At 43.6% G+C, this 27,046-nt stretch overlaps 1 protein-coding gene across 2 annotated transcripts in view; it reads right to left on the minus strand.

Moving 5' to 3' along the window:
* The window catches only part of OPHN1 (oligophrenin 1), a 128,109-nt gene that overhangs the window by 7,422 nt on the left and 93,641 nt on the right, over nt 1-27,046 (minus strand). For both annotated transcript variants that reach the window (XM_054040035.1, XM_054040034.1), the window contains 8 exons: nt 26,640-26,702; nt 23,891-23,965; nt 13,624-13,708; nt 13,265-13,323; nt 11,265-11,370; nt 9,272-9,431; nt 3,303-3,450; nt 1,383-1,694 (listed from right to left, as the gene is read on the minus strand). In XM_054040035.1, the coding sequence (XP_053896010.1) occupies nt 1,383-1,694; nt 3,303-3,450; nt 9,272-9,431; nt 11,265-11,370; nt 13,265-13,323; nt 13,624-13,708; nt 23,891-23,965; nt 26,640-26,702 (1,008 nt within the window). The remainder of the gene's footprint in view (nt 1-1,382; nt 1,695-3,302; nt 3,451-9,271; nt 9,432-11,264; nt 11,371-13,264; nt 13,324-13,623; nt 13,709-23,890; nt 23,966-26,639; nt 26,703-27,046) is intronic.

The raw sequence follows: 27,046 nt of genomic DNA on the forward strand, positions 1-27,046 counted from the left end.
CTGCCTAAATAGCTAAAAGCATTTTGTATTTTTCAAATTACTCATGTTTTCAATATCTAAAGCACTCATCTTAGATCAGATGTGGGCAAACTACAGCCCGCAGGCCACATCTGGCCCATGGGACCGTCCTGCCCGGCCCCTGAGCTCCTGGCCGGGATGCCTAGTCCCCGGCCCCCCCTTGCTGTTTCCCCTCCCCCGCAGCCATGCCACCACGCGGGCCACGCTCTGGCCCACCGCTCCCACTGGGCAGCGTGAGGAGCGCAGCGGCTCTGGCTGGGTCTCGCGGCTGCCAGCTTCTACTGCTGGTAAGGGGGCGGGGAGCAGGGGGGGTTGGATAAGGGAGTGGTGGGTTCTGGGAGGGTAGTCAGGGGATGGGGAACAGGGAGGGTTGGGAGTGAGAGTCCCGGGGGGCCTGTTGGGGGGTCTGTCAGGGGGCGGGAATGTGGATAGGGGTCAGGAGGGCAGTCAGGGGACAAGTAGAAAGGGGGGTTGGATAAAGGGGTGGGATCCCGGGGGGCAGTTAGGGGCGGAGAGTCCTGGGAGAGGGTAGTCAGGGGATGAGGAGCAGAGGGCGGTTGGATAGGGGGTGGGAATCCCAGGGGGGGTGTGGGGGGGTGGATAGGGGGCAGGGCAGTCAGGGGACAGGGAGTAGGGGGGTTGGATGGGTTGGGGATTCTGAGGGGGGCAGCAAGGGGGTGGATAAGGGGTGGGGGCTAGGCTGTTTGGGGAGGCACAGCCTTCTCTACCTGGCCCTCCATACAGTTGCGCAAATCCGAAGTGGCCCTCGAGCCAAAACATTTGTCCACCTCATCTTAGATGATTCTGAATCATTTCTATTCAGATTTGAATTCTGATTTTACAAAGTCCATTGGGACACTATGTGATCTCTGAATCTAAAGGCCAAACCTTTGCATTAGTTCCCACCATGTCTTGTGCCCATGCCAACTCTAATGCTTCAGAGGACTAGTCTACCAAATCAGCATTGCTACATAAGGCTCTGAAATAGCACAGGCCAATGTATGTCCTTTCCTCCATCAGTAAGCAACAGGCTGAGCTTACAAACCCGTCTGTACTAAAAATGGGCTGAACGCATGATGATTGGATCTGAATCAGAACATCCTCAGAAGGAGGAGGGTCCAGCTCCAGTGGTCCATGTGAGGGTTTTGATCTCAGGTCCCCTATTGTTGAACTGCAGGAAAAGAGACACAGGTTGCAAAAATAGTACTTCCCTCTGCAAACCCCCCTACCTCTCCAGTCTGGCAAAATGCAAAACATTTGGGGTGCTTGTCACAAAGTTTGTTGTGATTTCTGCAGTGCAACAAGATGGGCGAGAGTTTCCTCCATCCAAGGTCAGCTGAGACCTCCCAAAGCAGAAAACTTACCCTCCTTGCTGGATATCATGGGCCTCAGAGTAGGCCTCTTAGCATGGAGAATGGACGTCTTTAGAGCAGTGGTGCCAGTCACCACTCCGTTTGCGGCCTTGTTGGCGAGCTTAGCTCCCCCATCCTGCAGCTTGGACACCAGCTTTCCCACAACCACTTCAGAGGACTGTTCATGTTTGCTCTCTGAGCCAGGCCTTCCAGCATCAGCCTCCCCTGCTCTCTGTGTAGGCAGTCTGCTGCGATGTAGCGGCTTAGGGGCTTCTGTGCTATTAGAGATGAGGGTGCCATTAGGAGTCTGGTCATGGCTGTCTCCTGTGAACCGAAGGAAAAGAGAATAAATACACGTACCAGGTGAAACCCTGAGATGCACAGGGCCTGATTTTCACAAGTGCTCACTCAGCACTCACTGCTCTCAACAACTTTGAAAAATCAGGCTCAGAGTGTCTGTGATAATAACTAGAAATAAGCAAAACTGCCTGGTCTGCTTTCATGGTCCACATTGAGTGCAGTGCAAAAGGTAAATAGCTTGCACTGGTGGTGAGAAATAAGAGATAGTGAAACCTTATTTCAGTTTCACTAATCTAAGGTGAGAAAAGGAAATCTACTGATGTACTTTTAAATTATGATTTTTAGAGGGACAATGTTGACTTTGATTTCCTAGTCAATTAAAAAAAATAAAAATAAAAGTAGTTTCTGGTAATACATTTGCCCGTGAATCCCCCTGACAGTTTTTATGGTTTTACTACTATGTTTTCACAGTTTTGCAACTCCCCTCTCCCGCCCCCCTTTGCTGTGTGAAAGATCCACACAGGGAGCACCATAGCGAAACTGACTGCACTACAGCCTCAGGCCTGCCAGGTGCTGAACACCCTGGTCCTCTTTCAGCAAACATTTAAGCACAAGTTTAACCTTAAGAACCTGAGTTGGTCCACGAACTTTAAGGGACTACTCTAATGCTTAAAGTTAAGCATGTGCTTAAGTGAATTGGTAGGTTGGGCCAAATGTTCAAACTTGCAAGTTCAAGTCCAAAAACACTAAGTAAATAAACTGAAAACAAAACAGAGAACAATTTTTTCCTAATCTCTTTCAGTGACAGGAGTAACAAGTAATGATCTTAGGAGTAACTTGCAACCACAACTGGTAAAACGTCTGCAGACAGAAGCATGATTAGAAGTTGACTGTGCCCCTTCAACATGACAGCAGTGTGCCTTTGTAGTACTTACCAACAAAAGTAATTGAACAGGAGAGTTTGGGCAGGGAAACGCTTTAATCAGGGCTTGTTAAGCAATGACTCAATTCCTCGCTCTTATTTTTCTTGTGGTGCCTCACTTGATTCACCCTAAATTGCCAGTGGCTCAGGCTCATCAAGAACTCCCTCAATATTGAGCTTTGTTCAGTACAAGGTAAGTCAATCCTAGGGCTTAAAGGAAGCTCTGATCTGCTTAGCTTGACTGCACTCAGTGGCTCAGCAATGCTGGGATCTACGCTAGCTCTGCATCTCATATGGTGTGTTAGAGAAGATACTTTTATTTTTCAAATCTATTACATTACTCTGCACTTTTATCTGTGGAACTGTGAAGCCCTTTCCAATGGAAGAGAACTGTGTTTAATTTAGATCTCTGAAGTATCAAGCTATGAGAAAACCCTGCTCCAAAGTAGTTTAGGGGCTGTTAAATCAGAAGCAGCCTAAATGCAGATATTTACTCTCCTTCCACTTTCTACAAGGGGAAACAAAAACCCCAAACAACCCCTCTTCCCACCTCACACATTAATGCCCTTGGAAATGTGATTATGCTGCTGCTGCAGTTTCAAATCCATCCCTCCCCCAGTGAGTGGGAAGCTGGGATCCAACGTACAATGCCGACAAGAGAAACGTAAAACCTGGAGACTGAGGCAGTATCAGTGAACAGCTAAACTGACCTTGATTTTCTTCCAGGGAACCACCATAAAAGACAGGTCTTTCCCTCAGCGGGCGCTTGGAAATTGTGATGGGTTTGTGCCTTCGGGCAGCTACCCTGGGAGGAGGCACTGGGGGGGCAGCACTGTCCTCAGGTGGACTGGAGTAGATCTGTAGGGAAGAGGGATTTAGAAGGACATGATTTCAGTTGATCCTCTGCTCTACTGTTATTTGACACTCACTATACTGGGCCAATCAGGCCAGACTCCCGGGGTTTCCCCTGAGCCCCTTAGTCAAACAGATTTTTAACTAGAAGACATCCTCAAATGGGCTACAGTTGACATCAAGATTCAAAGCTCTGAACAAGAGGGAAGAATGGTCTTGGATTAAAAGCACAGATCTAGGAGCCAAGACACTAGAGTTTTATTCTTGACTCTGACCCCGACATGCATCTGTGATGCTGGGAAATTCAGTTAGCTTCTCTGTGCCTTAATCCCAATTTTACAGGAGGAAACTATGTTATTTCCCTCCCTCATGGGGGTATTGTGAGGATCTATTTATTACTATTTGTAAAGGACTGGAAGGGGTTATAGAAGAACAACCTCTTATTACCGGTATCATTGGCTAGGCAATGTTAATCATTTACATCCAAAAAGAGTCTACTTCGGATTTTTTGCAAAGCTCCTGCTATTTTTTTAAGCGTTGCTGCTCACGATTCATGCATTCCCTTCCCAAAGGGTAGACTCCCACCCCAAAGCCATGGGACTCAAGAGCCCGGTAATAAGGGAAATGCAGCTCACGGAGATAAAGCACACACCCAGAGCTCAGTCCTAAACTATGTCCAATAAGCGCTGGGTGCAGCTGACCTGGGGAACTGCAAAAGGGCCAGGTGCAGCTCAGCAATCCTGGAGTTAAGTTTACCCTTCCCCTGGCTTAGTTTAGCGCTGGTTTAGGGTTGCTCTAAACTATGGTGGCTGAATACGTCTCTCCCCTGTCCCCCTGGGGCTGGTAGGTGAGCCGGGGATCACTAGAGTGCAGCAATGCTCTTTCTCCCCAGCACCTGCCAACATCCTCTCTACACCAAGGCTAGGGTGAAGCGATAGCATTAGGACTGCCAACTTGTTAATAATTAAAAAAACGGACACTGCAGCAGGAGTGCTGGAAACTCCCCTGCCTCACCTCTTCCTCCCCGAGGCCCCACCTGTGCCCTGCCTCTTCCCCCCAAAACCCTGCCCCTGCCCCGCCTCTTTCCCCAAGGCCCTGCCCACCCCGTCCTCTCAAGGCCCCACACCCATCCACTCCTCTTCCTTGTTGCTTGCTGCTTTTCCCCACCCACTCACCCCCGCTTCTGGGTCAAGAGAGACTCGCCTGCAGAGCCGGGGCTGGGAGCTGCAGTCACCCGACACAGGTAGGAGGCAGCCCCAGCTGAGTAGGGGCTGGTGAGGGTGATGACCTGCCACCTCCCCTCCTCCCTTGCCTGCAATAACCAGACTTTGGGTGTCTGGTCAGTAGATCTGACTGGACACTGTCAGGTCCCCTTTTTGACTGGACTTTTCGGTCAAAAACCAGGCACCTGGCCACCCGGCTACCCTAGATAGCATATGAGCTGGCTATGGACAGTCCTACAGCACCTAGGAATTCTCCTATGCTGGACAAATCCCCAGCTGCCTGCTTGTACCAGCTTTTTGGTCTGTTTGCACCATCAGAGCAGCACAAAGGTGGTGGAACAGGGCTGAGGATCTGCCAGATGCTGTACTTACGTTCAGTACAACCACTGAGCTTTGGGGAAAGCTGTGCATTACTAACTGTGTTCACTAGGCTGCTATGTCTTTTGGTGTGGGTTTCTAGACAGATTTCCTGTTATGCAGCTTTGCACGCACCCACTTCAAAAACTGAAATGCTAAACTAGAGAATGCTATAAAAAAAAACTAATAAAACATGCCTTTGCACATGATGGCAGGGCATATTAACCAGGCCTCAAAACAGACAGTTGATGAGAAATGACTAGTTTTGCTGAGAAGAGCAAATTTAATCTTCTGCAGAAATCATTCAAACAACCCCCGCATTAGCATCAAAAGAAACCATCAGATCCATGGTCGCTCAGTTACTAATTTGTCTTAAAAACAATCACTGATTAATAAATCTGGTTCCCCGGCATACCGGTCAGCCAGTCCTTACTTCTGACATGGGCTGGTTTTCATTTAGTTGCTCTCATTTATTCAAGTGCTTTCTTCACAGTTGAAGAAGATCGATGAACCTTTGGACAGGCTTCTGAAGACATAAAATACTACATGAAGGCTACAGAGAGTCCTGTGGCACCTTTAAGACTAACAGATGTATTGGAGCATAAGCTTTCGTGGGTGAATACCCACTTCATCAGATGCATGGGTCTGACGAAGTGGGTATTCACCCACAAAAGCTTATGCTCCAATACATCTGTTAGTCTTAAAGGTGCCACAGGACTCTGTGTTGCTTTTTACAGATCCAGACTAACACGGCTACCCCTCTGATACTTGACTACGTGAAGGCTGCAATCCACCTGCTATTGAATTCTTTCCACTGACATTACAGGGGATTAGATTGGGCCTAAATGCTCAGTTATTGTATAGGCCGGGAATGGATGGCCCAGGGAAACTGGAAGGGGATACACAGATGTTCCCTTTTAGATCACTGATCTAAACTTGGCCTGAGTTGATAGAGACCAAAACTCATTACAAGCTGACAGTTAGGTGACCTGTGTGGAATGCATTGCTAGTCACGCGCAAGAATCCCAATCGTAAAAAAAATCATAACTGACTCTTTTGCTAGCAGCACTGGCAGAAAGAACAGAAAATGACTGAAGCCTGGAGACTGAACCACGTTGTCACTGGAGAGGGGACTCTCACTGCGTGGGGAAGCATGCTGCCAGTTCTGCCCGTTTTTGGTTCAGGGATTTTTTTGGGGGGGGGGTCATTCATGCATGTTTTAGATGGAATAATCACTTTTTCCCCAGTATAAAACCTTTCCCCCCCTGCTCCACCACCTTTGTGCTGCTCTGATGGTGCAAACAGACCAAAAAGCTGGTACAAGCAGGCAGCTGGGGATTTGTTAGAAAACTGATGTCCTTCCTCTTTCAAACCAAGAGAAATTCTGTGAGGTCAAGCAAGTGGGATGAGACAGTGTAACACTCTCCAGCTTCTTTTTCCTGAATCTTCTTGGGTCATGAAGACCTGGCAGAATGTATAAAAGTGATGACGGGTCCCAGACATCTCTGCAATCAGACTCCCAAAGGTCTAACTTACAATACCAGCACGAGAGCAATAGGGAGCACGATCTCTCTCGACTGACCAAGCAAGTAAAGGGATGTAATATTTTCGGTGGCATTAACCATTTCTCAAACTCTCAGTCAGTTTGGTACAAATGCTGTTTGTTAGGATTGGGCGGGTGCCCCTGCTTTTTTCCATCTCTCTTTGTATTCGGCCTGAGCGATATTCCATGCCCTGCAGCTGTATGCACACAGCTGCCTCTCTGAATTCAGGGCAAGAATTCAGGAATCTCTTCCAAACTCCAATCTCTTGGTTTTGGATCTTTTGCCTTCAAGATCCTGTGACATAAAGCAGCTGTTGACATTTAACAGATTCTGATTCCAGCGGTTCTGTTCTTTGCAGATGGCGATACTTTTTCTCCATCCTAGAATACGAAGGTCCAGAGTGTTCCCTTTGCCTTGATGCCAAGGAGGTTTCTTTGGCACTATTAGTTGCTGAAATATGCAGTGCTGCTGAAATATGCACCCGTCCAAAGCTTTCCAAGATGCTGACACAAGTCCTGCTTGCTTTGTGTATTTTGAAATGAAAATCAAATTTAAATAATTCAGAAATATAATGATATTGACCCAATCTCAGCATTAGACACTGAAGTTCATACAGCAACAGGAGTTATTTCCAGAGGAATCACATTTTTAATTTAGCTGTGGTATGGAAAGTTAAGCTGTTGAAACAATAATTACTCAAACTGACTTAGTGAATTTCCTTGTCCTTAGAGTCTTCATAATGCACTGTATAAATAATATATCTATTCTACTTCAAACTCATTTGAAGTATTTGCTTATATGTCAGTTGAAGTTATTTTAGACACTGAAGCTGCGTTTATAAGCTCAGTCTAATAAAACATTACTAGCTTAGCCTTATCATTGCAGAAATTAAAGGCAAGGAAGTGGAGGTCTGTCTTAATTAATATTTCATTCTAGAGCTTGGAGATGGTAGATTAATCATACATTTTCCCTGGCTCCCCTCTGCAGGCCATTATCTGGGCTGCAGGCTCTATAACACAGAAGACAGAGAGAGAGGTCATACTGTAGTGCAGAATCTGAGCATTTAACTTATAATCAACTAGCTGTTCAGCTGAAAGAGCTTGCTAGGGAATGGTTTCAATGAACTGTAACGAGACCAAGGTGTGTTATTTTCACTGGCTTCTTGTCAATTTCTAAATCCAACTAAAATTGTCCTGCGGGTACTCAAATCTCCATGGATTCGTCCATCCTATCCCAACCCCCAGTACCACCATCTACTACTCACTCTTCTCTTCTGATCTCTGCTCTACCTCTGACCATACGCTCACCTGCTCAACTACTGTGCTGCTTCACATGTGACCTACTCTCCCCTCCCCAGAAGTGTGTGTGTGGGGGGTCACTTTTCACTTGTGCTGATCTGTCTCACAGGAACTCTCTCTCCATCCCCCTCAAAGGCAGGTAACTACCTCTCCTTAAAGCATGCTTCACAGCTTTCCTCTTCTCATATGGCGGATTTTCTCTGTGAAGTATTCTGTGATCAAGGGTGCTAAGTAAAGATAAAGGGCCGAATTCATCCCTAGTAAGTTGTGCTGTTATTCAGGAATGAATCTGACCCTAATACCTTGTACTGCATGCTGCAGCTGATCAGTTTTCACATTTTATTATAAAACACAATTATATTCTTCCAAACCACCCCCCAAAAATACCAAATGATTAAATTTATACCAGATATTATTAGTGACAAATCACTAACACATTAGGTAGCAGAGTACTCTACATTCCATCACAAGGGAGAAAGCCATGATCAACATCAGCTTGCTGTTGTGTGTGTGTGTGAGTGTGTGTGTGTAAACACATGTTTTTGTGCAGCACCAGGCATAATGAGGCTCCAGTCCTGATTGAGGCTTCTGACCACTACTGTAATACAAATATTAAATTAAGGTCCCATGAAAATGAAAACCTTGGTGCAACTTTAAATATGGAGCTGCTATCAACACCTCCATAATTAAATAATAATAGCGTGAACTCTTTCGAAACTCTGTATCAGCAGCTGATCCTTTCCGCCAGTTCCACTGTCTAGGGCTTTATGGGCAAAGTATTACTCTATACAGAACTCAAAAATGCCAGGTGTCTGCTGAAACTTGCACTAAAGACCCCCCTCCCCTCCAATTGGCAGCTCCTCTCTCAAGAGGTCACTTTGAAGTGCCACCACATGTGGCTTTCTTCAATTTTTAGTTAAAAAGATCCCTATCTAACAGGCAACTTGTTTTTGTTGATCCTTTAGGAAGTCACTTAAAAGAGACTTCACTTATGAGTAGTTCTACAGTGACCTAAGTTGGACCATGCCAGGTGAGACCGATTGTCCATACAGTTTGGTTTTCTGTCCCCAGTCAACACCAGTTGCTTCAGAGGAAGATGTAGAACTCCCATACTGTACAGTTATATAGCAAGTTTCCCAGTGGGGAGTTTCTTCTGTTAAAGCAGTGACTGCAGCCCCTTAAGAAAACCAAGATTTTATGAAGTAACCAAAGGAAATTGTGAAGAACATGTGATGGTTACAGCTTTTGCTTCCACTTCGTGCATCTCTGAATAGTACAATTAAAATCATAAGGGGAATCCAGCAAAACAAGCTAGTGCTCCAGACCACACAGCACGATGATCCACAAGGACTTGATAGAGCAGTAGTGAGCTTCCGAGGCAAGCTCTTGAGGGCTGGTCCCATACCTTGTCAAAGTGCTCAATGAGGATCTCAACCACAATGTTTTGGAACTTGATATTCATCATGGCAGCAACCGTGTCCTCCTGCGCCCGCATAAGAGTTGGGCCGAATATAACCCCCATGTTAGATGGGGACATCAGATTCTCCCTGCTGTGCTCACACACGCTGTAAGCATGGAAAGAGGAAGATAAAATAAAAAGATGAGATTAGAAGACAATGTGAAAGGTCATTTAAAAATTGCAAGACTAATTAATTCAATTTCCTCCATATTGCTAAAGCAGACTAGTTTTCCAATGCCCATGGAGCTGGTCATAAAACATGTATCTGGTTATGACAAGCACATTCTTAGTCTGTGCAGAAAGACTGGGATTGTGATGTACTGGCATTGTGATTTGATCCCTTAGAATGTCTGGCTCCTCTTTTAGAAGGATCATTACCCCGGGAATCATTAGCTGTCCGTGCTACATGCATGTTAAATGAACCATTTACTTTGGAATGATTTATTTAGCCAAGACATGCATTGGGATTTTTTTCCCAAAGAAGAAGAACTGCATATAAGGATGGAATTTCTGGAAGATTTCAGAGAGATCTCTACGGTATCGTTTTTCTTAAAGTGTCATGGCTTTCAAGAAACAGAGTGCTATTTATGTAGCTGTGTTTAGATTTCGGTGCCATACGCAGCCCCACTGAATAGCGCCAATTGTGGAATGATTTATAGGCTAATCTAAGAAGAGACCACACAGAATTCAGGTATAGAATTGGAGTCTGAACTTCAAGGGCTGGGAGCAGAGATATTCTGATGCAGAGCTTTGAGTTTTACTTCTGCCATCTACCTTCTATTGGCATTTATAAGATTTTTGCCAGCATAAACAAGGTGGGGAATAGGGCCCTCAATGCAAAACTCTGTGTAGGCAACAACAGAGCTACTATTAATAATGGATCAGTCTGACTGCAAATCTTGCCCCTTCTGCAGAGAAGTTTTTTAAAAAGATCATGTCTGCCAAAGGCTAGCGACAACTCCATGTACCATGACCATGTATCCAGCCTTCTTACCCCTGAAATAGATGGGTTAAGACCAAATAGCACCAAGATCTAAATCCCCCTTTGGAGCTGCAAAATAAATCCCTGCCCAGTGTGGTTTTACCAACCCAAACCAGCCCTGTAAATGTCCCGTTTTGGAAGTGGCTCTTCCAGTTTGGCCAAAGTGCATCCTTTCAATCTGGAGGCCAGTCCCTCCCCAAACCATGTCTGTTACTGAGCAGAACTCCAGCATCGTTCCCTCCCCTAGAGCTTCAGCATGGCTGGCACAATGAGCACCGCCAAGAGCTGACTCTCTCTCTGACTCCCACGTGAGATGAGGATACCAGGTTCTGCACCTTGCAGCCTCACATTCACTGTGAAAGGAGGGGAAGAAAACAGCAGCTCCAGTGCCTTCACCATCAATGAACCGATCTTCATTGGTGCTGAGTGCTCATGACAGCAGCTGAAGTCAAACAGAGCCACAGCTGCCCAGCACCTCAGAAAAATCAGCTCCTAACTGGACATTAGGGAGGGCTTGAAGGCTAATGTGCCTAGCACCAATGCTGCTCAAAGGACAAAGAACATTGAATCCATAGTACAAGAAGTGCACCCAGTATGTGCTTAATCTCCAGTCCCAGGGAACAGGGGTCTTAAAACTGCTCCAGAATTCCAGACATAATGTTGTTGCTAATTGGGCTGGCCAGACACTAGGTTTACAGCTCTGGTCTGTTAGACCATATTATCATATAAAAATTATTCTCTGCCTGGTGCTTCTCATAAAGCAGCCACTGAACGGAAGTGGCAGGTGGACAGGGGAATATCAAATACAGGGATAGCCACACAATTTGGGCAGTATATTCCCAGCTGTACAATAGTTGTCAAGGCTTAATTAATTTGCCAGAGAAACAGGCTGGCTTCTCTGACTCCCTTTTTTTAATCTCTCTGGTTTAACAGGAATATTTACTGGATTCTGCTTACTTGACCAGGTGTCGTATGAGGAGTTCCAACATCTCTCTATTCTTCTCAGGTAGTTTATAAACCAAAGAGTGAATGGCTCCCAGCCTGTAATCCAGGTTCTCAGACTCTGGAAAGAAACAAGAGAGAAGGTTTTGCCTACTGCTTAAAAAAAAAAAAAATCGGTGTTATTCTCTGAGGTGTGGGGCCAGCCTGCCAAGAGCAAATGAGAGCAACCTGGATGGAGTCAAATTACACCGTAGCAAGGTTATCATAATGAAAAATGAAGTGATGTGGAAAGAGGTGAAATCAAACTTAAAAGGGGTTCAGAATAGGGTTTTTCAACTGAATTTAGTGCTGGTGAAATGTGCTGCATGACCAGAACCAATACAGCATGAGCAGCCACTTCCCTCGCACACTGACCCTAGGTACCTCAACCCAGATCTAGCAAAAGCAGTTCTAGGGCCAAGCGAGCAATCCAGGCCCCTCTGCTGAGACTGTTATCAGCACTGCTACTTAGTAAAATGCACAGGGTTAATAAGCATCCAGTCAAGAGGCACAAACCAACCTGGAACAATAAAATACACAATGCACGCAGTACAGAGTATGATCTTTATAGCTGGAAAACTTCATGGATAAGGTGAGGTTTCTGAAGGAGGGCAAGGGAGGGGGTTAATATTTCCATCTACCCAGCTATAATTGGTATAATAAGATAGAAATCTAGTAACTCTTGGGTTTGAGCACAGTCATCTGGAGGAGGAGAATTTTTCTTTAGCAGAACGAGAAGCAACATTATTAATTTTCTAAGGGCCAAGGAGGTGCCAAGCTGCAGTTCCATGGAGCTGCAGGTGCTCACCACCTCAGGTTTGAGCCCAATGTGTTTTCCCCAGATACAGGACATTTTAAAACACCATCGTCTCTTTTATTAAGAAAGTTGCTTAAGTAACTGCATGCCCAGGCTCTCTATCTCTGCACTTCTGCTCTAGATGTAATTATTAGGGTGCAGTTACTTTAAAATTATGAAAGATAATTTGCAAAAAGACATTTTAGCAGGATTGATGCAGACCCTGGTTTTAAATGAGTCTTAGATATGGCCTGTTAACATACTCATGCTACTTGCCTGACCTTTGTCAGTTTGGTCTGTTACTTAGCACTAAATGCACCATCAGAAAAATGCATTTTGCATACTTGAAGGTACTACGGGGTCAACATTCCAGGACAAATCTCGGTGACAAAGAGGGACATCTGAGATACTGCATAGCCATTGGGGCCTGTCACTTTATGTCTCTATTTACAATTTTAAAAACATAAATCTGTCAGGAAATGCTCCTGTTAGCACAACTGGGCCAGTTCACTTTTTATACATCTGATATAGACACACACACACATATTTTAAAAGATCCCCTTACTCCACGCCTCACTGGGAGTGTCTCTGAAGGGATCCAAACCCAGGCACATAGAAGTACCCTGTAATGTAAAGGATGATGGGGACGAAATGGAGTCATCCTTTTAGAATGATCCCTTCAAACAAACTAAGAAACTGGAAGCAGGAGTGAGGTTCTATTATAAGTACAATGGGCCAGCTCCTCAGCCAGTGAACATCGGCATAGCTCTATTGAAGCTTTGCCAATTTACTCCCACTGAGGATATGGCCCAAATGAGTAAGGGACATGATCCTGCAAATGCTGAGTACTCTCTAATCCCACGGCAGTACTGAACTCTAGGGTGCCATTCAGTGATGCACAGAGACGCTCTTATGATTTAGCATCCCAGCGAGTGAATCATCTGATTTTCCTTCCCTACCAGGTTCCAGATGGATGTGGCTGGCTGCAATGACAGCAGTCCCTGTTGGATCCCATACACTGCAAGGCCTAGATGTTGGTCATCTGACTACAACATGTCTCACTTGAGTTGGAACTCCACACGTGACATATAGTCAGCGTTGTGTTGAGTTAGTGGAGCAATGCCTTCTTACGCAGGAGAGGGGTATGGGGCCTATCAGTAGTGAAGCTGTTGGGACTTACTCGCAGCCGAGACCAGCTCTTTATGGAGTCTGTACGTCATGACAGGTTCAGCTAGATTCCTGAAACACACAGAAACAACACTGAATTCCTCAAAGAGCAGAGGAGCGGTTACAACTCTGTTCTCAATTACGTTGGAAGATGAACGGAAAGGAAAGTCATATTTTCCACTCCAATTCCCATGGATTCTTGAGGCTGCCCAATTGGCACTCAATCCTAATTTCTTTTATTTACATAGCTTTCTAAGTGCATGTGAGGTTTTTACAACAGACACGTTTTTTCAAACAAGACACCATCTTCGCCCAAAGAGTTCCAGCCCCACCTGGGAGAGTCAAAAATAAGACAGTGAGCAGTAAAGTTACCTGAGGTAGAATTTCAATGAGCTGGTAATTGTCTTGATGTCCCAGTCGCTGTTTTGGAGATCTACATCCCCTGGACATTTTGGATCTGGAAAAGGAAAAAAAAAAAAAAAAAGGCAAATAATACAAAATAAAGTAGCTTTCAAACAAAGCCTGATTTTTTAAAATGAATAACAAAATTTATGCTGGCAGGATATGCCCTACTGGCAGAGGAAGATACAGCTGTGTGTAAGGGACACTGGTGATTCCTCTTGGGACAGGTAAAGCATAGTGACAATGCCAACACTGAAGCTTTATCTTCACTGACACAGAGGTGTGCTTGTTTGGCTTTCTACACTGAGACAGCTAATTTGCAATGTTTATTGCACTGTAGAGTCCTAAGTGGAGCACTGACAGTGTTTCCAGAGATGTAGCAAGGTATGGCCCAGCCCTATACTTCCCACCCATGGTGAACTCGACTAGTTTACCTTGTAATAAAACTCAGGGTGGATTTGATTTAAATCAAAATGATTTAAATCATGATTTAAATCACTAGTCAGGTAGACTCGATTTAATCATGGATTTCTATATAAAAGTGCATTCTTGTTGATTGTTATAACCTTAATACATATTCTTCACAACTCAGAGATAGATGTTGGTTTCATTTTTAAAAAGTACACACTATACATTTTTAAAGTGATTTATTTTGAAAACTTTTCAGATGAGTTTTACAGCTATATCAGAAAAGGAATGATTGTTTGGTTATTACATTTACCAAAGGTAAATGAAGCAGATATTTATGCTTTGAAGGTGAACTATCTCCAATTCAACAGGTTAATCATCAATATTTGGAGGATTTTCTTGCCATGCTGTATTAGGAGGAGAACAGCACCAGACAGACATTTAAATTGTTTTAATTAACTAAAACAACAGCGTTATGTATTCTGGATTTTTTTCTTCAGTGGCAAACATATAATATTTTAACATAACAAGCATATGAATTTTTGAATTTAGTTAAACATTCAAGATTTCTAAAATCAGGTTTGTTTTTGTTAAAATTGTTTTTAACTAAAATAGTTTAATGAAATATTTAAAAAGAAAACAACAGCAAAAATTAAATTGACTATGTCAGCCAGTTCATGAGAAATTTAAAATATTGGCTTCTGCAGCTAACTCAGTCATCTTCGCCTTCATTTTCCTGTTTGTTCATAATCTGGAAAAGAAAAACAAGCTTTCCTGCTTTTTCAGGTCCCAAACAATTTCTCAATTTGGAATGAATTAGTCCAAAGGAAGAAAATATTCTTTCTACACCGGCAGAAGAAGCTACAGCTGTTAAAAGTGAGATTATCACATCAACCGTCTCTGAATATAAGTGCTTAAGTGACTTCCACCAGTTAACTGGTGTGACTTTCTTTAAAATATCATCAGCAAACATATATTTCTTGAATGGTTCACCCTTAGCTCTGAAGTTTATTATAGTTGGCATTATGGAGGGATGATTGCTGGATGTCCACGTCATAGCCAACTCCTCTTCTTCTTCAGCAGTTAAAGTTTGACCCTGGTACCAAGTATTGAGAATATTTGCAAGAAAATGAGCTGGAGATAGTGCTTGTCCCATTCGTTTTTTTAAAGCTTTTAATTTAACTCTGTCATTGCATATTTCTCTTTTTAAGATCTCACTCAGTTCCTTCCAAATTTCAACAGCATCAGCAATAGAACAGCTATTTCCCTGCATTTTGTTCAAGGCTACAGAAATAGGCTTCAGGATACTCAGCGATACATTTCTCTTAAGCCCAATGTTGAGAACTTTGGCTGTGACAGTGCCATCTATTTTTTCACGATTTTGTTCACAAACTATAATCAGATTAGGCTAGTTCTTGATATAGTGCTCAAAGCAGTCCACTACTGAGTTCCATCGCATGTCTTGTGGGAAAGTTAGCTTGGTTCCTCCCACTTTTTTCAGAGCAGCTGCTGCAAAGTGGTTGTTATGGAAATATTTTGTCATTTCAACAACATTAGCTTTTATTTCTGGAACACCGAAGTCTTTGGCTAGGAGGTGCATCAAATGAGCACTGCAACCATATGTTATTAGCTTGGGACTCTCTTCACTCTCTTCTAAATAAGTTCTTCTCGTCTTGGATACATTTGCAGCATTGTCTGTGACCAAGCTATGTACTAGACATTTGAATTTTTTTTCACAGTTTGTTATAGCTTTTACTGCTACTTCTTGTAAGTATTCTGCTGTGTGTGCATATCCTGATGCATCAGTTGTTTCTGTAAGGAAGACATTCCCTTCTTCTGTTGTCACACAAGCACATACAACAGGATCATTGTGGACATTGCTCCACCCATCAAGACTCAGGTTAACAATTTCACCCTGCACACTGCTCAATTTCTCTTTCATACACTTTATCCAGCAATTTGCCTGTGAAATCTGCTCTGTTGGGTGGATTGTATCCTGGTCTTAATGACTGAACCACGTTAATGAAGTGTGGGTTCTCAATCATTCGGAAAGGAGAGTTTGTTGCATAAACAAACTGGGCAATTTTTTCATCAATTACCTCTTTTTGTAATCTGCTGGTTTTTATCAAAAACTTATCTATGCTTGTTTCTGGATGATGGAGATTTTTTTTCTTTTTCATACAGTTGATATACTGTGGCTATGTGACATACATGATGTGAGTGAAACATTACACTGCTCTACAGCCAAAATGCTTCTGAAATAAATGTAGTCAAACGTTACTAATTCTGGGTCACTGAGAACGAAAATGATGCTTAAAATTGTTGATTGGCTCTAGTTTTCAAGATATGCTATTGGGTCAGTATATACGACCCTTGACTTGGGAATGGCGGAGGATAAGTGAGTTATAAAGGGTAGGGATCTCAGTTTAAACCAGAAATGACTAAAATACATCTTTGACTGGATCTATGAATAAATCTATGACTGGGTTTGGACAGTACTTGCTTTTTAGGCAAAACAATGAATGATGCAATCTGAAGCTGGTATTGCGTCATACATGATATGAATTGCATCATGTTATTCCTAGAAGTCATGGATGATGCATCACTCTGCTGAACAAATTGCCCTATATCAGCTCTAGAAATCATACAGTGTCATGCTCTCTTATTTGTCAGTGTTTGCTTTTGCAAAGGGACACATTTCTGTTTAGCCAAAGTGAGCAGAGATGCCTCGTACTTGTGTGAACAGTGCAGATAGAATCATAGAATATCAGGGTTGGAAGGGACCTCAAGAGGTCATCTAGTCCAACCCCCTGCTCAAAGCAGGACCAATTCCCAACTAAATCATCCCAGCCAGGGCTTTGTCAAGCCGGGCCTTAAAAACCTCCAAGGAAGGAGACTCCACCACCTCCCTAGGTAACGCATTCCAGTGTTTCACCACCCTCCTAGTGAAATAGTGTTTCCTAATATCCAACCTGGACTTCCCCCACTGCAACTTGAGACCATTGCTTCTTGTTCTGTCATCTGCCACCACTGAGATAACTCCTGCTATGTTTGTGGTGAAGTGACTTTTGCATCACAAAAGCGCAGTATAACCACTATGGTTAAGAAAACCTATCACCTTTATTTTGGCTGCAAAATTGGAGATCAGGACAAGAGGTGAGCCCCACACATATGCTGCAACACTTGTGCAACAAATCTTTGCCAGTGGTTGAACAGGAAAAGGAAATCTATGCCTTTTGCAGTGCCAATGATTTGGAGTGAGCCAACAGATCATACCAGCAATTGTTACTTCTGCATGGTGCCTCTAGTTGGGAAAGGTGTGTCAAAGAAGAAAAAGTGGACTGTGCATTATCCAAACATTCCATCAGCTATACGCCCAGTATCCCACGGAGAAGGACTGCCGGTTCCTGATGCACCAGAATCATTCTCACTTGAGTCAGACGAGGAAGAGGAAGAGGATGAAACTTCTGGTCCTGAACCATCAATGTCACAGGACCCACATTTTCTCCCATCCTCCTCCTCCTCTGAACCACACCTCATAACACAAGGTGAACTGAATGACCTTGTCAGGGATTTGGAACTACCCAAGAGTAAGGCAGAGCTGTTGGGCTCCAGACTACAGCAGTGGAATCTCCTGGCAGGTGATGTTAGGGTTTCCATGTTCCGTGACCGTCAAAAGGATCTTGTCCCATTCTTCTTCATGGAAGGTGATCTTGTAGCCTGCAACAACATCGATGGTGTTATGGCAGCCCTCAACGTCATTCACGATCCAGATGAGTGGAGACTGTTCATTGATTCATCGAAGACGAGTCTTAAAGCTGTTTTACTGCATAATGGCAATGTTTTGCCATCAATTCCAGTTGGTCATGCAGTCCATATGAAGGAAACCTATGACAACATGAAACAACTTTTGAGGTGCATAAACTATGACCAACATCAGTGGCAGCTTTGTGGCGATTTGAAGGTTGTTGCTCTCTTGCTTGGTCTGCAGACTGGATACACAAAGTACTGCTGTTTTCTCTGCGAATGGGATAGTTGTGCAAGAGATTTCCACTACCTCAAGAAAGATTGGCCACTCCGACAGTCATTGGAGCCTGGGAGGAAAAGTGTTCAGCATCCACCACTTGTTGAATCAAGGAAGATTTTGTTACCACCCTTACACATCAAGCTGGGTCTGAAGAAGAACTTTGTCAAGGCCATTGACAAAACACAAGCAGCTTTCAAGTACCTCCATGGAAAATTTTCAAGGTTAAGTGAAGCTAAGATAAAGGAAGGTGTCTTTGTTGGTCCTCAGATTCGTGAACTTCTTTGAGATGATGCATTTGACCATGCACTGCGTGGCAAGGAAAAGACGGCATGGAAAGCCTTCCAGTTAGTGGCAATAAATTTTCTCGGAAACAAGAAGACAGACAACTACAGGTTGTTGGTGGAAAACCTCCTCAAGGCATACAAAAGCCTTGGTTGCAACATGTCACTAAAGATACATTTTTTGCACTCTCATCTAGATTTTTTTCCACTGCACTGCGGAGCAGTGAGCGACGAGCACAGCGAGTGATTTCACCAGGACATTGCAACAATAGAGAAACGCTATCAGGGCAAATGGAGCCCATCAATGCTTGCAGACTATTGCTGAACAATGACAAGAGATGCTCCATTTAATGAATACAAGAGACAAGCCAAGAAGCGCCGAGTAGACACTGAATAGGACTAAACTATGTACATAATAGTTTGCCTTTTGTTTCATAATACATTTTATTTATATAACCCTTTTGCTGAGTTTTAAAGTGTTACATAAACAGGACAGGTGAAATATTATCATGTAAAGCAACCATAAACACATGAAAAGACATAGGTTTACAATTTATGATTAAAACTCTACTATCTACACAATATACATAGACATAAAATGTAAAAACTTAAATATCTTGGAAACAGTAGCCAATCAGTTGTTTTAATTGTCATATTTGAATTCAGCACATCAAAATACATAATAAATAGCACATTTTATCTCTGAAGCAGACGACTTCTCAAAAATTGTAGACCAGTGTTATCATTGGCAGATAACTCTGAAACTATAGAAAATGATGGTTATCTTAAAGGTGGATAGTCTTCAGAATCCTGTATGTTGAGGATGGATTCTCCTAAACAAAATAAGTCAATGAAGTTATTTAATTATTATCACCATACTGCTCATTTAGTATTACTCATTGCATTCACTGACACTCATTACTACTTTAAAGTTGAAATTGTAAAAGGAAGATCTGCCTATTTCAGCTATTTATTTTTTATCACGACTGCATCTAAAATGATAGTACCATAGAATAACAACTATATTTTTTGCTTAAATATGAAAATTCAAGAATAGTCCAGAAGGAAGACAGGCAGCCCTTAAGAAAGAAGTATGAAATAAAAAAGTTTACCAACCTGAAGATCCTGCATGTTCAGATATGTTCCTTTCATCATCTTCAATGCAGCTTCCTCCTGAGAAGGAACACTTCTCATGATGTTGTTTCATTCGGGCAACCAGGCCTCGCATTTCTTTGTTGCACTGTTTGCATTTTGTACGCATGCCTGTCTTACCCACAGGTAGAGGAACTTCATTAAAATATTCCTAAACTCGGTCTCTCTTATGGCCTGCTGCCATTATAGGTTTTCCCTTCTAGTGAGAGAATGGTATGGTAGATCTCAAATCAATGAAGGTTACACTCAGAAAGACCTCAAGACTTCTGGAATATGCTGCTCAAACAGTTTCACTTTTGTTTCTACTGCCTGTCCCTCTCTTCTCACATTTATTTCCAGACTTCTTCTCCTTGTCCAGATCTATTCCGCCACCAACAATCTTCTGTTCATTGAGCTTTTTGAAACTTTGCACTTTTGGAAAGAGGTAAGGGATTGACTCTGTGTACAGAAATTTGCAGAGGGACAATAGGGTTGAGGTCTGTTATTTCTCACCTCTATATATTATTTATTTATTTATTTAAAACCATTTTTACTGTTAACAAGCATATTATTTCTGGAAACACAAATCCAGTTTGAGAACTGCAAAACTAAGAATCTCTGATGGTATCTTCTAGACTGAGTCCCATTGGGTAGATAGAAAGATTAACCTAAACAATCTCTACAGAAGCCCCTGGAGCCCCATAAGATTGGGTCCCAAATCCATGAACTATTGGAACTCATTTACAAAACTTTTCTTAAACATTACATGAATATATTGTCTCATACTATAGAGTTAGAATTTATAATCCCTATTACATGATGAGATATCTTTGAGCTATAATGTATCTTAATAAAACTATCCTTAGATAGGCTTTTTCCCTCAAAAAGCATTTTATCAAAAAAATCTGATTTAAATTTAAAAAAAATCGGATTTTTTTTATTTGATTTTGTTTAAATCATTTATTTTTATCCACCCTGGTAAAACTACAATGGGATCGCTAATACGCATTAGTTATCTCGTTTCTTGAGTTAAGCAGGAGGATAGTGTACTTAAAATTAGAGGGAGAGGAGGAGGAAGGATAAGAATGCGTTGTTAGTATGGTCAAAACGATCATGCAACTAACAAAGAGAATAATTTCTACTAGGAGACGCCAAGATCAAAGGTGGACAAGCCTTAACTATTGCATCCTAGGTCCATTCCCCTGGCCAATGAAGGTTTATTCTCTACTGTGTGTTCTCCACAGCTTTGTGGTCTATCCTTTAAAGAAGGGGTTCTCAAACTGGGGGTCAGGACTCCTCAGGGAGTCAGGAGGTTAATACATGAGGGGTTACGAGCTGTCAGCCCACCTCAAACCCCGCTTTGCCTTCAGAATTTATAATGGTGTTAAATATATTTAAAAAGTGTTTTTAATGTATGGGGGGGGAGGGGTTTGCACTCAGAGGCTTGCTTTGCGAAAGGGGTCACCAGTACAAAAGTTTGAGAAACACTGCTTTAAAGCAGTGGTGGGCAACCTGTGGCCTGTCAGGATAATCCGCTGGCAGGCCGCCAGAGCGCTTGTTTACATTTGCATGCCGAGGGCCTGATGCAGGCCACAGGTTGCCCACTACTGCTCTAAAGGGAAGTGGTGGAAGCCCTACTGCTTAAGTCCTCTAAAACTAAACATTCTATCAAACCTCAGTGTTAGGATAAATTTCCTCGCGTTCCACTTCAAATTTCATTTGCTCAGTTTCACCCCATAACTTCTAGTTACTTCCCCTTTAGGCTTCCCTGAAAAATTCCTCTGCGTGGAATCTACATGTAGGCAGAAACATGGAGGGTAATGAAGAGCAGAAAGGACTAAAGTACACTTTGCTCATGTCCAGGTTAACTGGACGCTCACAAAATTTCTATGGCACCATAGGATTAAGTATTTGGTTTGGGGGAAGGCAGGGTAGGAGATACAAGTTACATGATTTATGTTAAACAAGAAACAGGGTTGGGTGAGAAATCCAAATGGCTCACCACTATTAGTTATTATTATTTATTGCTGCTGGATTTTCCACTCTGACCAAAATGAGGATTTCGGTACAAGGAGTGAGGACACCAATCCATTGTAAATTTACAAAGGAGAAACCACCACCAGGGTGTGGAATGGAAAAACACAGAACTATTTATGGGGATGCTGGAAAATACGAGATATTTAAAAGCTTCCTCCTTCCTAATAAATTATCAGGAAAGTGTGACTAGATGTATCTGATGTTCCAACTGTATGGAAATCCAGTACAACCATGTGAGGATATAACAAACAGTCCATTGTTTTAATAAAAATAAACAACAACATTTAAAATAATAGCAGCCTTGGAATAGTGCATTTATACTAGGTACCTACTTAGAGGGCAGCGGTCAGAGGCTTACATGCTAGTCAGGTGGATATTCACCAGGAACACTCCTCTTGTCCTGTGTTCCAGCTTTATGTTGTCTTTCCCGCCAGACAAGCCATCCAGAATGGTTTGGATCTTGGCTATCTTAGCTCCACCTCTGTCCTACAATGCTTGAACTGACTGTCCACTAGTTTGTACATCAGGGTCTGGGACCAGGACATTCCCAGAGCAGAGCCTTTGACTCTGGAGTGCATTCCCCATTTCCGGCCGAACACAGCCCCGTATTGTTGACTTTCACGGCATGCTGCGAGGATTCTCTGTTTACTCAGATTTGTCTGAGAATTTGGAGGATGTTTTGGGGGTGGAGTTCTGGGGGAGGGGCAGTTATTTTGTTTATGCTAACAATGGTTAGTGGATGTATTTGGTGGCTCTTTTATTGTAAATGCACGTAGAAGTTGACAATTTGTGCCTCTTATAAATGAAAATAACACTGTGCCGTGCTTTGTAAACAGCAAGACCTAGAGAAGCAGTAAAAATTCTTATCACACGTAGGGCCAAATTCTGCCCTCACACTGCTGTAGATTGGGAGCAACTCCAGTGGATTACACAAGTATAAAACTGATGTAAACAGGGGCAGACTCAGCTCTTTGATCTCATTCTCATTTCCTCTAAAGCCCATTTACACTGCCAGAGAGGAATAAAGGGATCTTCATGTAAATGAGAATCAGGACCTATCATCTATGGGGGAGGAGAGTCTGTTTGGCAATTAGCAATGGTCTCTCTGTTTTGGGATCTATTTGCACTCTACAGGGTCATCACATGCTGCACAAGCTACTCCACTTCCACGTTACTGCTATCTCGGTACCCTTTGCTTCTTAGTTTGAAAATGCAGGTAAAATTGGCAACATTTTAGCTTAAAGGGAGAGACAAGAGACTAGGTGGAGAAGAAGTCAGAAAAGAAGGGAAAGAACACATCAGAAAGACTGGTGGAGAAGACCAGCATCCTGGAAAGAAGGGCAAGAGCAGAGGGAGGCTATACTCAGGTGACCAGACAGCAAGTGTGAAAAATTGGGACAGGGTGTGGGGGTAATAGGAGCCTATATAAGAAAAAGACCCAAAAATCGGGACTCTCCCTATAAAATCGGGATATCTGGTCACCCTATACCTGACAGTGTGTAGGGGTTCATTTCACTGTGGAATCCAGTCCTGCTTGTCTTGCCTTACAGTACTAAAAAATAGGGTTACCATACGTCCGGATTTTCCCGGACATGTCCGGCTTTTTGGGCTCCAAATCCCCGTCCGGGGGGAAAGCCCAAAAAGCCGGACATGTCCGGGAAAATCGGGACATGCCGGCCGGCGGTGCGGGTGCTCGGGGATCGGGCCGGGGGCTCGGGCCGGGCCCGCGGTGCGCTCGGGGGCTCCGGCGGGGCCGGGTCGGGTCGGCCGGGCCGGGGCCTCCGGCGGGGCCGGGTCGGGTCGGCCGGGCCGGGGCCTCCGGCGGGGCCGGGTTGGGTCGGGTCGGCCGGGCCGGGGCCTCCGGCGGGGCCGGGTCCGGTCGGGCTGGGTCGGCCGGGCCGGGGCCTCCGGCGGGGCCAGGTCGGGTCGGCCGGGCCGGGGCCTCCGGCGGGGCCGGTCGGGTCAGGTCGGCCGGGCCGGGGCCTCCGGCGGGGCCGGGGCCGGTCGGGTCGGCAGGGCCGGGGGCTCCGGCGGGGGGATCGGGGGCGCCAGCCGGGCCGGGGACTCGGGGGCCGGGCCGGCGGTGCCAGGCCGGGCCGGGGGTGGTGGGCCGGGGACAGCCTGGACCGCGCCTCCTCCCCCCACACTCCCCCTTACCTGCTTCAGGCTTCCCGCGACTCAAATGTTCGCGGGAAGCAGGGGAGGGGGTGGAGACTTTGGGGAGGGGGCGGAGTTGGGGCGGGGCTGGGGGCGGGGCCGGGCCCCCGTGGAGTGTCCTCCTTTGGGAGGCACAAAATATGGTAACCCTATAAAAAATTACAGTCCAGTCATCCAAGAACTTTGGTATTCTTACCAAAGAAGGCATTCAGCAACTTCTGCACCTGGATATTGCTGCCAACCGTTCGGTACACTCCCTCAGTAGTGATCCCTGCGCAGAAGAACGAAGAAAAGAATTAATCTAGTGTCCTTTCATGGTTGTAGATGTTAAACAGCACCACCTAGTGTAGTAAACACATCACAGGCTGTCCCCAGGCCTGCAATAGATTGACAGCACTTAGGTGAAGAGCTAAGTGGATAATGCAGACGAAATCATTTTTAAAGAATTGCCCATCAATACCTCATGTTAACCTGGACTTCGTTAGGCAAAATGAGTCACCAAATAATTTCGGCACACAGTTCTTGTTCAGTAGCTAATAACTGAACAATTGGTTGCAAATATTCAGTATTCAAAATCGGAGCTGTTCTGACTGGACACAAAAATCACACGGTATATTTCTGTTCTTTGACAAGATCGGTGCCACTGTGAGAATTAGATTTCAGGGATGATTACTCTCAATCACAAATCTGAAATTCTCTTTTAGAAAGTTCTGCAATATTTGCTTAAAATCTGCTATTACTGGAAACATTAAGAACATTAGAACAGCCATACTGAGTCAGGCCAATTGTCCATCTAGCCCAGTATCCTGTCTTCCAAAAGTGGCTGGTGCCAGATGCTTCAGAGGGAATGAACAGAACAGGGCAACTTATTGAATGATCCATCCTCTGTTGTCCGGTCCAAGCTTCTGGCAGCCAGAGGTTTAGGGATAATCAAAGCATAGGCTCGCATCCCTGACCATCTTGGCTAACAGCCACTGATGGACCTATCCTCCATGAATTTATCTAACTCTTTTTCATTAACTCAGTTAGGCTTTTGGTGTTCACATCCCCTGGCAAGGAGCTCCACAAGTTGACTATGTGTTGTATAAAGTAATACTTCCTTATGTTTGTTTTTAACCTGCTGCCTATTAATTTCATTGGGTGACCTTTGGTTCTTGTGTATGTGAAGGTGTAAATAACACCTCCTTATTCACTTTCTCCACACCACTCATGATTTTATAGAGCTCTATCATATTCCTCCCATCTCTTTCCTAAATTGAACAATCCCATTCTTTTTAATCTCTCCTCATATGGAAGCTGTTCCTAATCATTTTTGTGGCCCTTCTCTGTGCTTTTGCCAATTCTAATATATCTTTTATGAGATGAGGTGACCAGAACTGCACACAGTATTCAAGATGTGGGAATATCACAGATTTATATAACAGCATTATGATATTATCTGCCATATTATCTAACCCTTTCCTAATAGTTCCTAACATTGTTAGCTTTTTTGACTGCTGCTGCACATTGAGCAGATGTTTTCAGAGAACTACTCATGATGACTCCAAGATCTCTTTCATGAGTGGTAACAGATAAATTAGACTCCATCATTTTGTATGTACAGTTGGGATTATGTTTTCCAATGTGCATTACTTTGCATTTATCAACACTGAATTTCATCTGCCATTTTGTTGCCCAGTCACCCAGTTTTGTGAGATCCCTTTGGAACTCATCTCAGTCAGCTTTGGACTTAACTATCTTGAGTAGTTTTGTATCATCTGCAAACTTTGCCACCTCACTGCTTACCTCTTTTTCCAGATCATTTACGAGTATGTTGAACAGCACCGGTTCCAGTTCAGATCTTAGGGGACCCTGCTATTTACCCCTCAACATTTTTTATCAGTAAACTAGTTTTCTAGAAAAGTCACAGAAAGTGACTACAGTCAAAGCAAGTTCTTTTAAAGTCTGGACTAATATTTGGAAGTGTGTTTATATTATTTGCACAGCTCTACTTACGCTTTTAAGGAAGTTGGTGGTTATTCAGCATGGTTGGAATTTTCAGAACAGCGTGGAAGATCTATCACACTACTCTCATTCATTTTAGAGGGAGTTGTGTGGTTAAAATCCTGCAGAAAGCTTTGAAAATCTCACCCCACATAGTATGTTTTTCACAAAACAAATCTGAATAATTCTTTAAGATATTCCCCAAACACAAAATTGCCTGAAATATTTTGTAACCTATTCACCTGTGGCCTACTAGCAAGCATGTGATGTTTCAGCCCCAAAGGAAAATTTCTGAGAAATTCACAAGTGAGTGAAAACAAAATGAAAGTGAGGACTCAACCTTAACTAGAGTTTGCTCCTGCAAATGTTGTAATGGGGGGTAAGGTTTCTACTGTTTCGTCGGCACATTCCTTATCCGGTGTCAGGAGTCTTTGATAAAAGGTTTAGAAAATATGACCTATGAGGAAAGGTTAAAAAAACTAGGCATGTTTAGTCTTGAGAAAAGAAGACTGAGGAAGAACTTGATAACAGTCTTTAAATATGTTAGGTGCGGTTACAAAAAGGACTGTGATCAATTGTTCTCCATATCTGCCGAAGGTAGGACAAGAAAAAATGGGCTTTATATGCAGCAAGGGAGATATAGATTGGATATTAGGAAAAACTTTCTAACTATAAATGTAGTTAAGCTGGAATAGGCTTCCAAAGTAGATTGTGGAATCCCATTCACTGGAGGTTTGTAGGAACAGATTGGACAAACATCTGTCAGGGATGGTCTTGCCTCAGGCACAGGGGGCTGGACTTGATGACTTTTCAAGGTCTCTTCCAGCCCTACATTTCTATAATTCTCTGATTTTTAGATCCCGTTGCTATATATTAGCGAAATCACAGTGCAATCAAATGCCATTCAAGAAATTAAATATCAAAAAAGCAAATAGTTTCCAGATGCAGTACTGAGATCTTACCTTTGGTTTCTACTGCATTGATGCATTTCCTCACAAACTTGAAGCCAACCTCATTCAGCTCCACTATTTCAAAAAAAGGGAAGCAAAGTTAGGTGCCTGAACATCAGCATGTAATTACTGGTGGAAAACCCAAAGAGGTGTCAAGTTACTGCAGGCATTACACCTTGCAACAAGTTTGCTACATTTTTAGGGACATTTCAAATCCACACACGCACAAGTGCACAGGCACAATTTAGTATGCTAACACCCTGCTGTGTGGGTGCAAGTCAGGGTCTGTGCATGCATGTAGCCCATCTGGTGCACCTACATTAAGGGATTTGCATGCATATGTTGTGAGGGGGCTTGTGCAAAAGCACACCCAGATTTTTAAGAATCTGGCCTGGAATTGTTCATTTCCACTTGTTCTC

Source organism: Malaclemys terrapin, chromosome 9 (genome assembly GCF_027887155.1).
Source record: "Malaclemys terrapin pileata isolate rMalTer1 chromosome 9, rMalTer1.hap1, whole genome shotgun sequence".
Lineage (NCBI taxonomy): Eukaryota > Metazoa > Chordata > Testudines > Emydidae > Malaclemys > Malaclemys terrapin.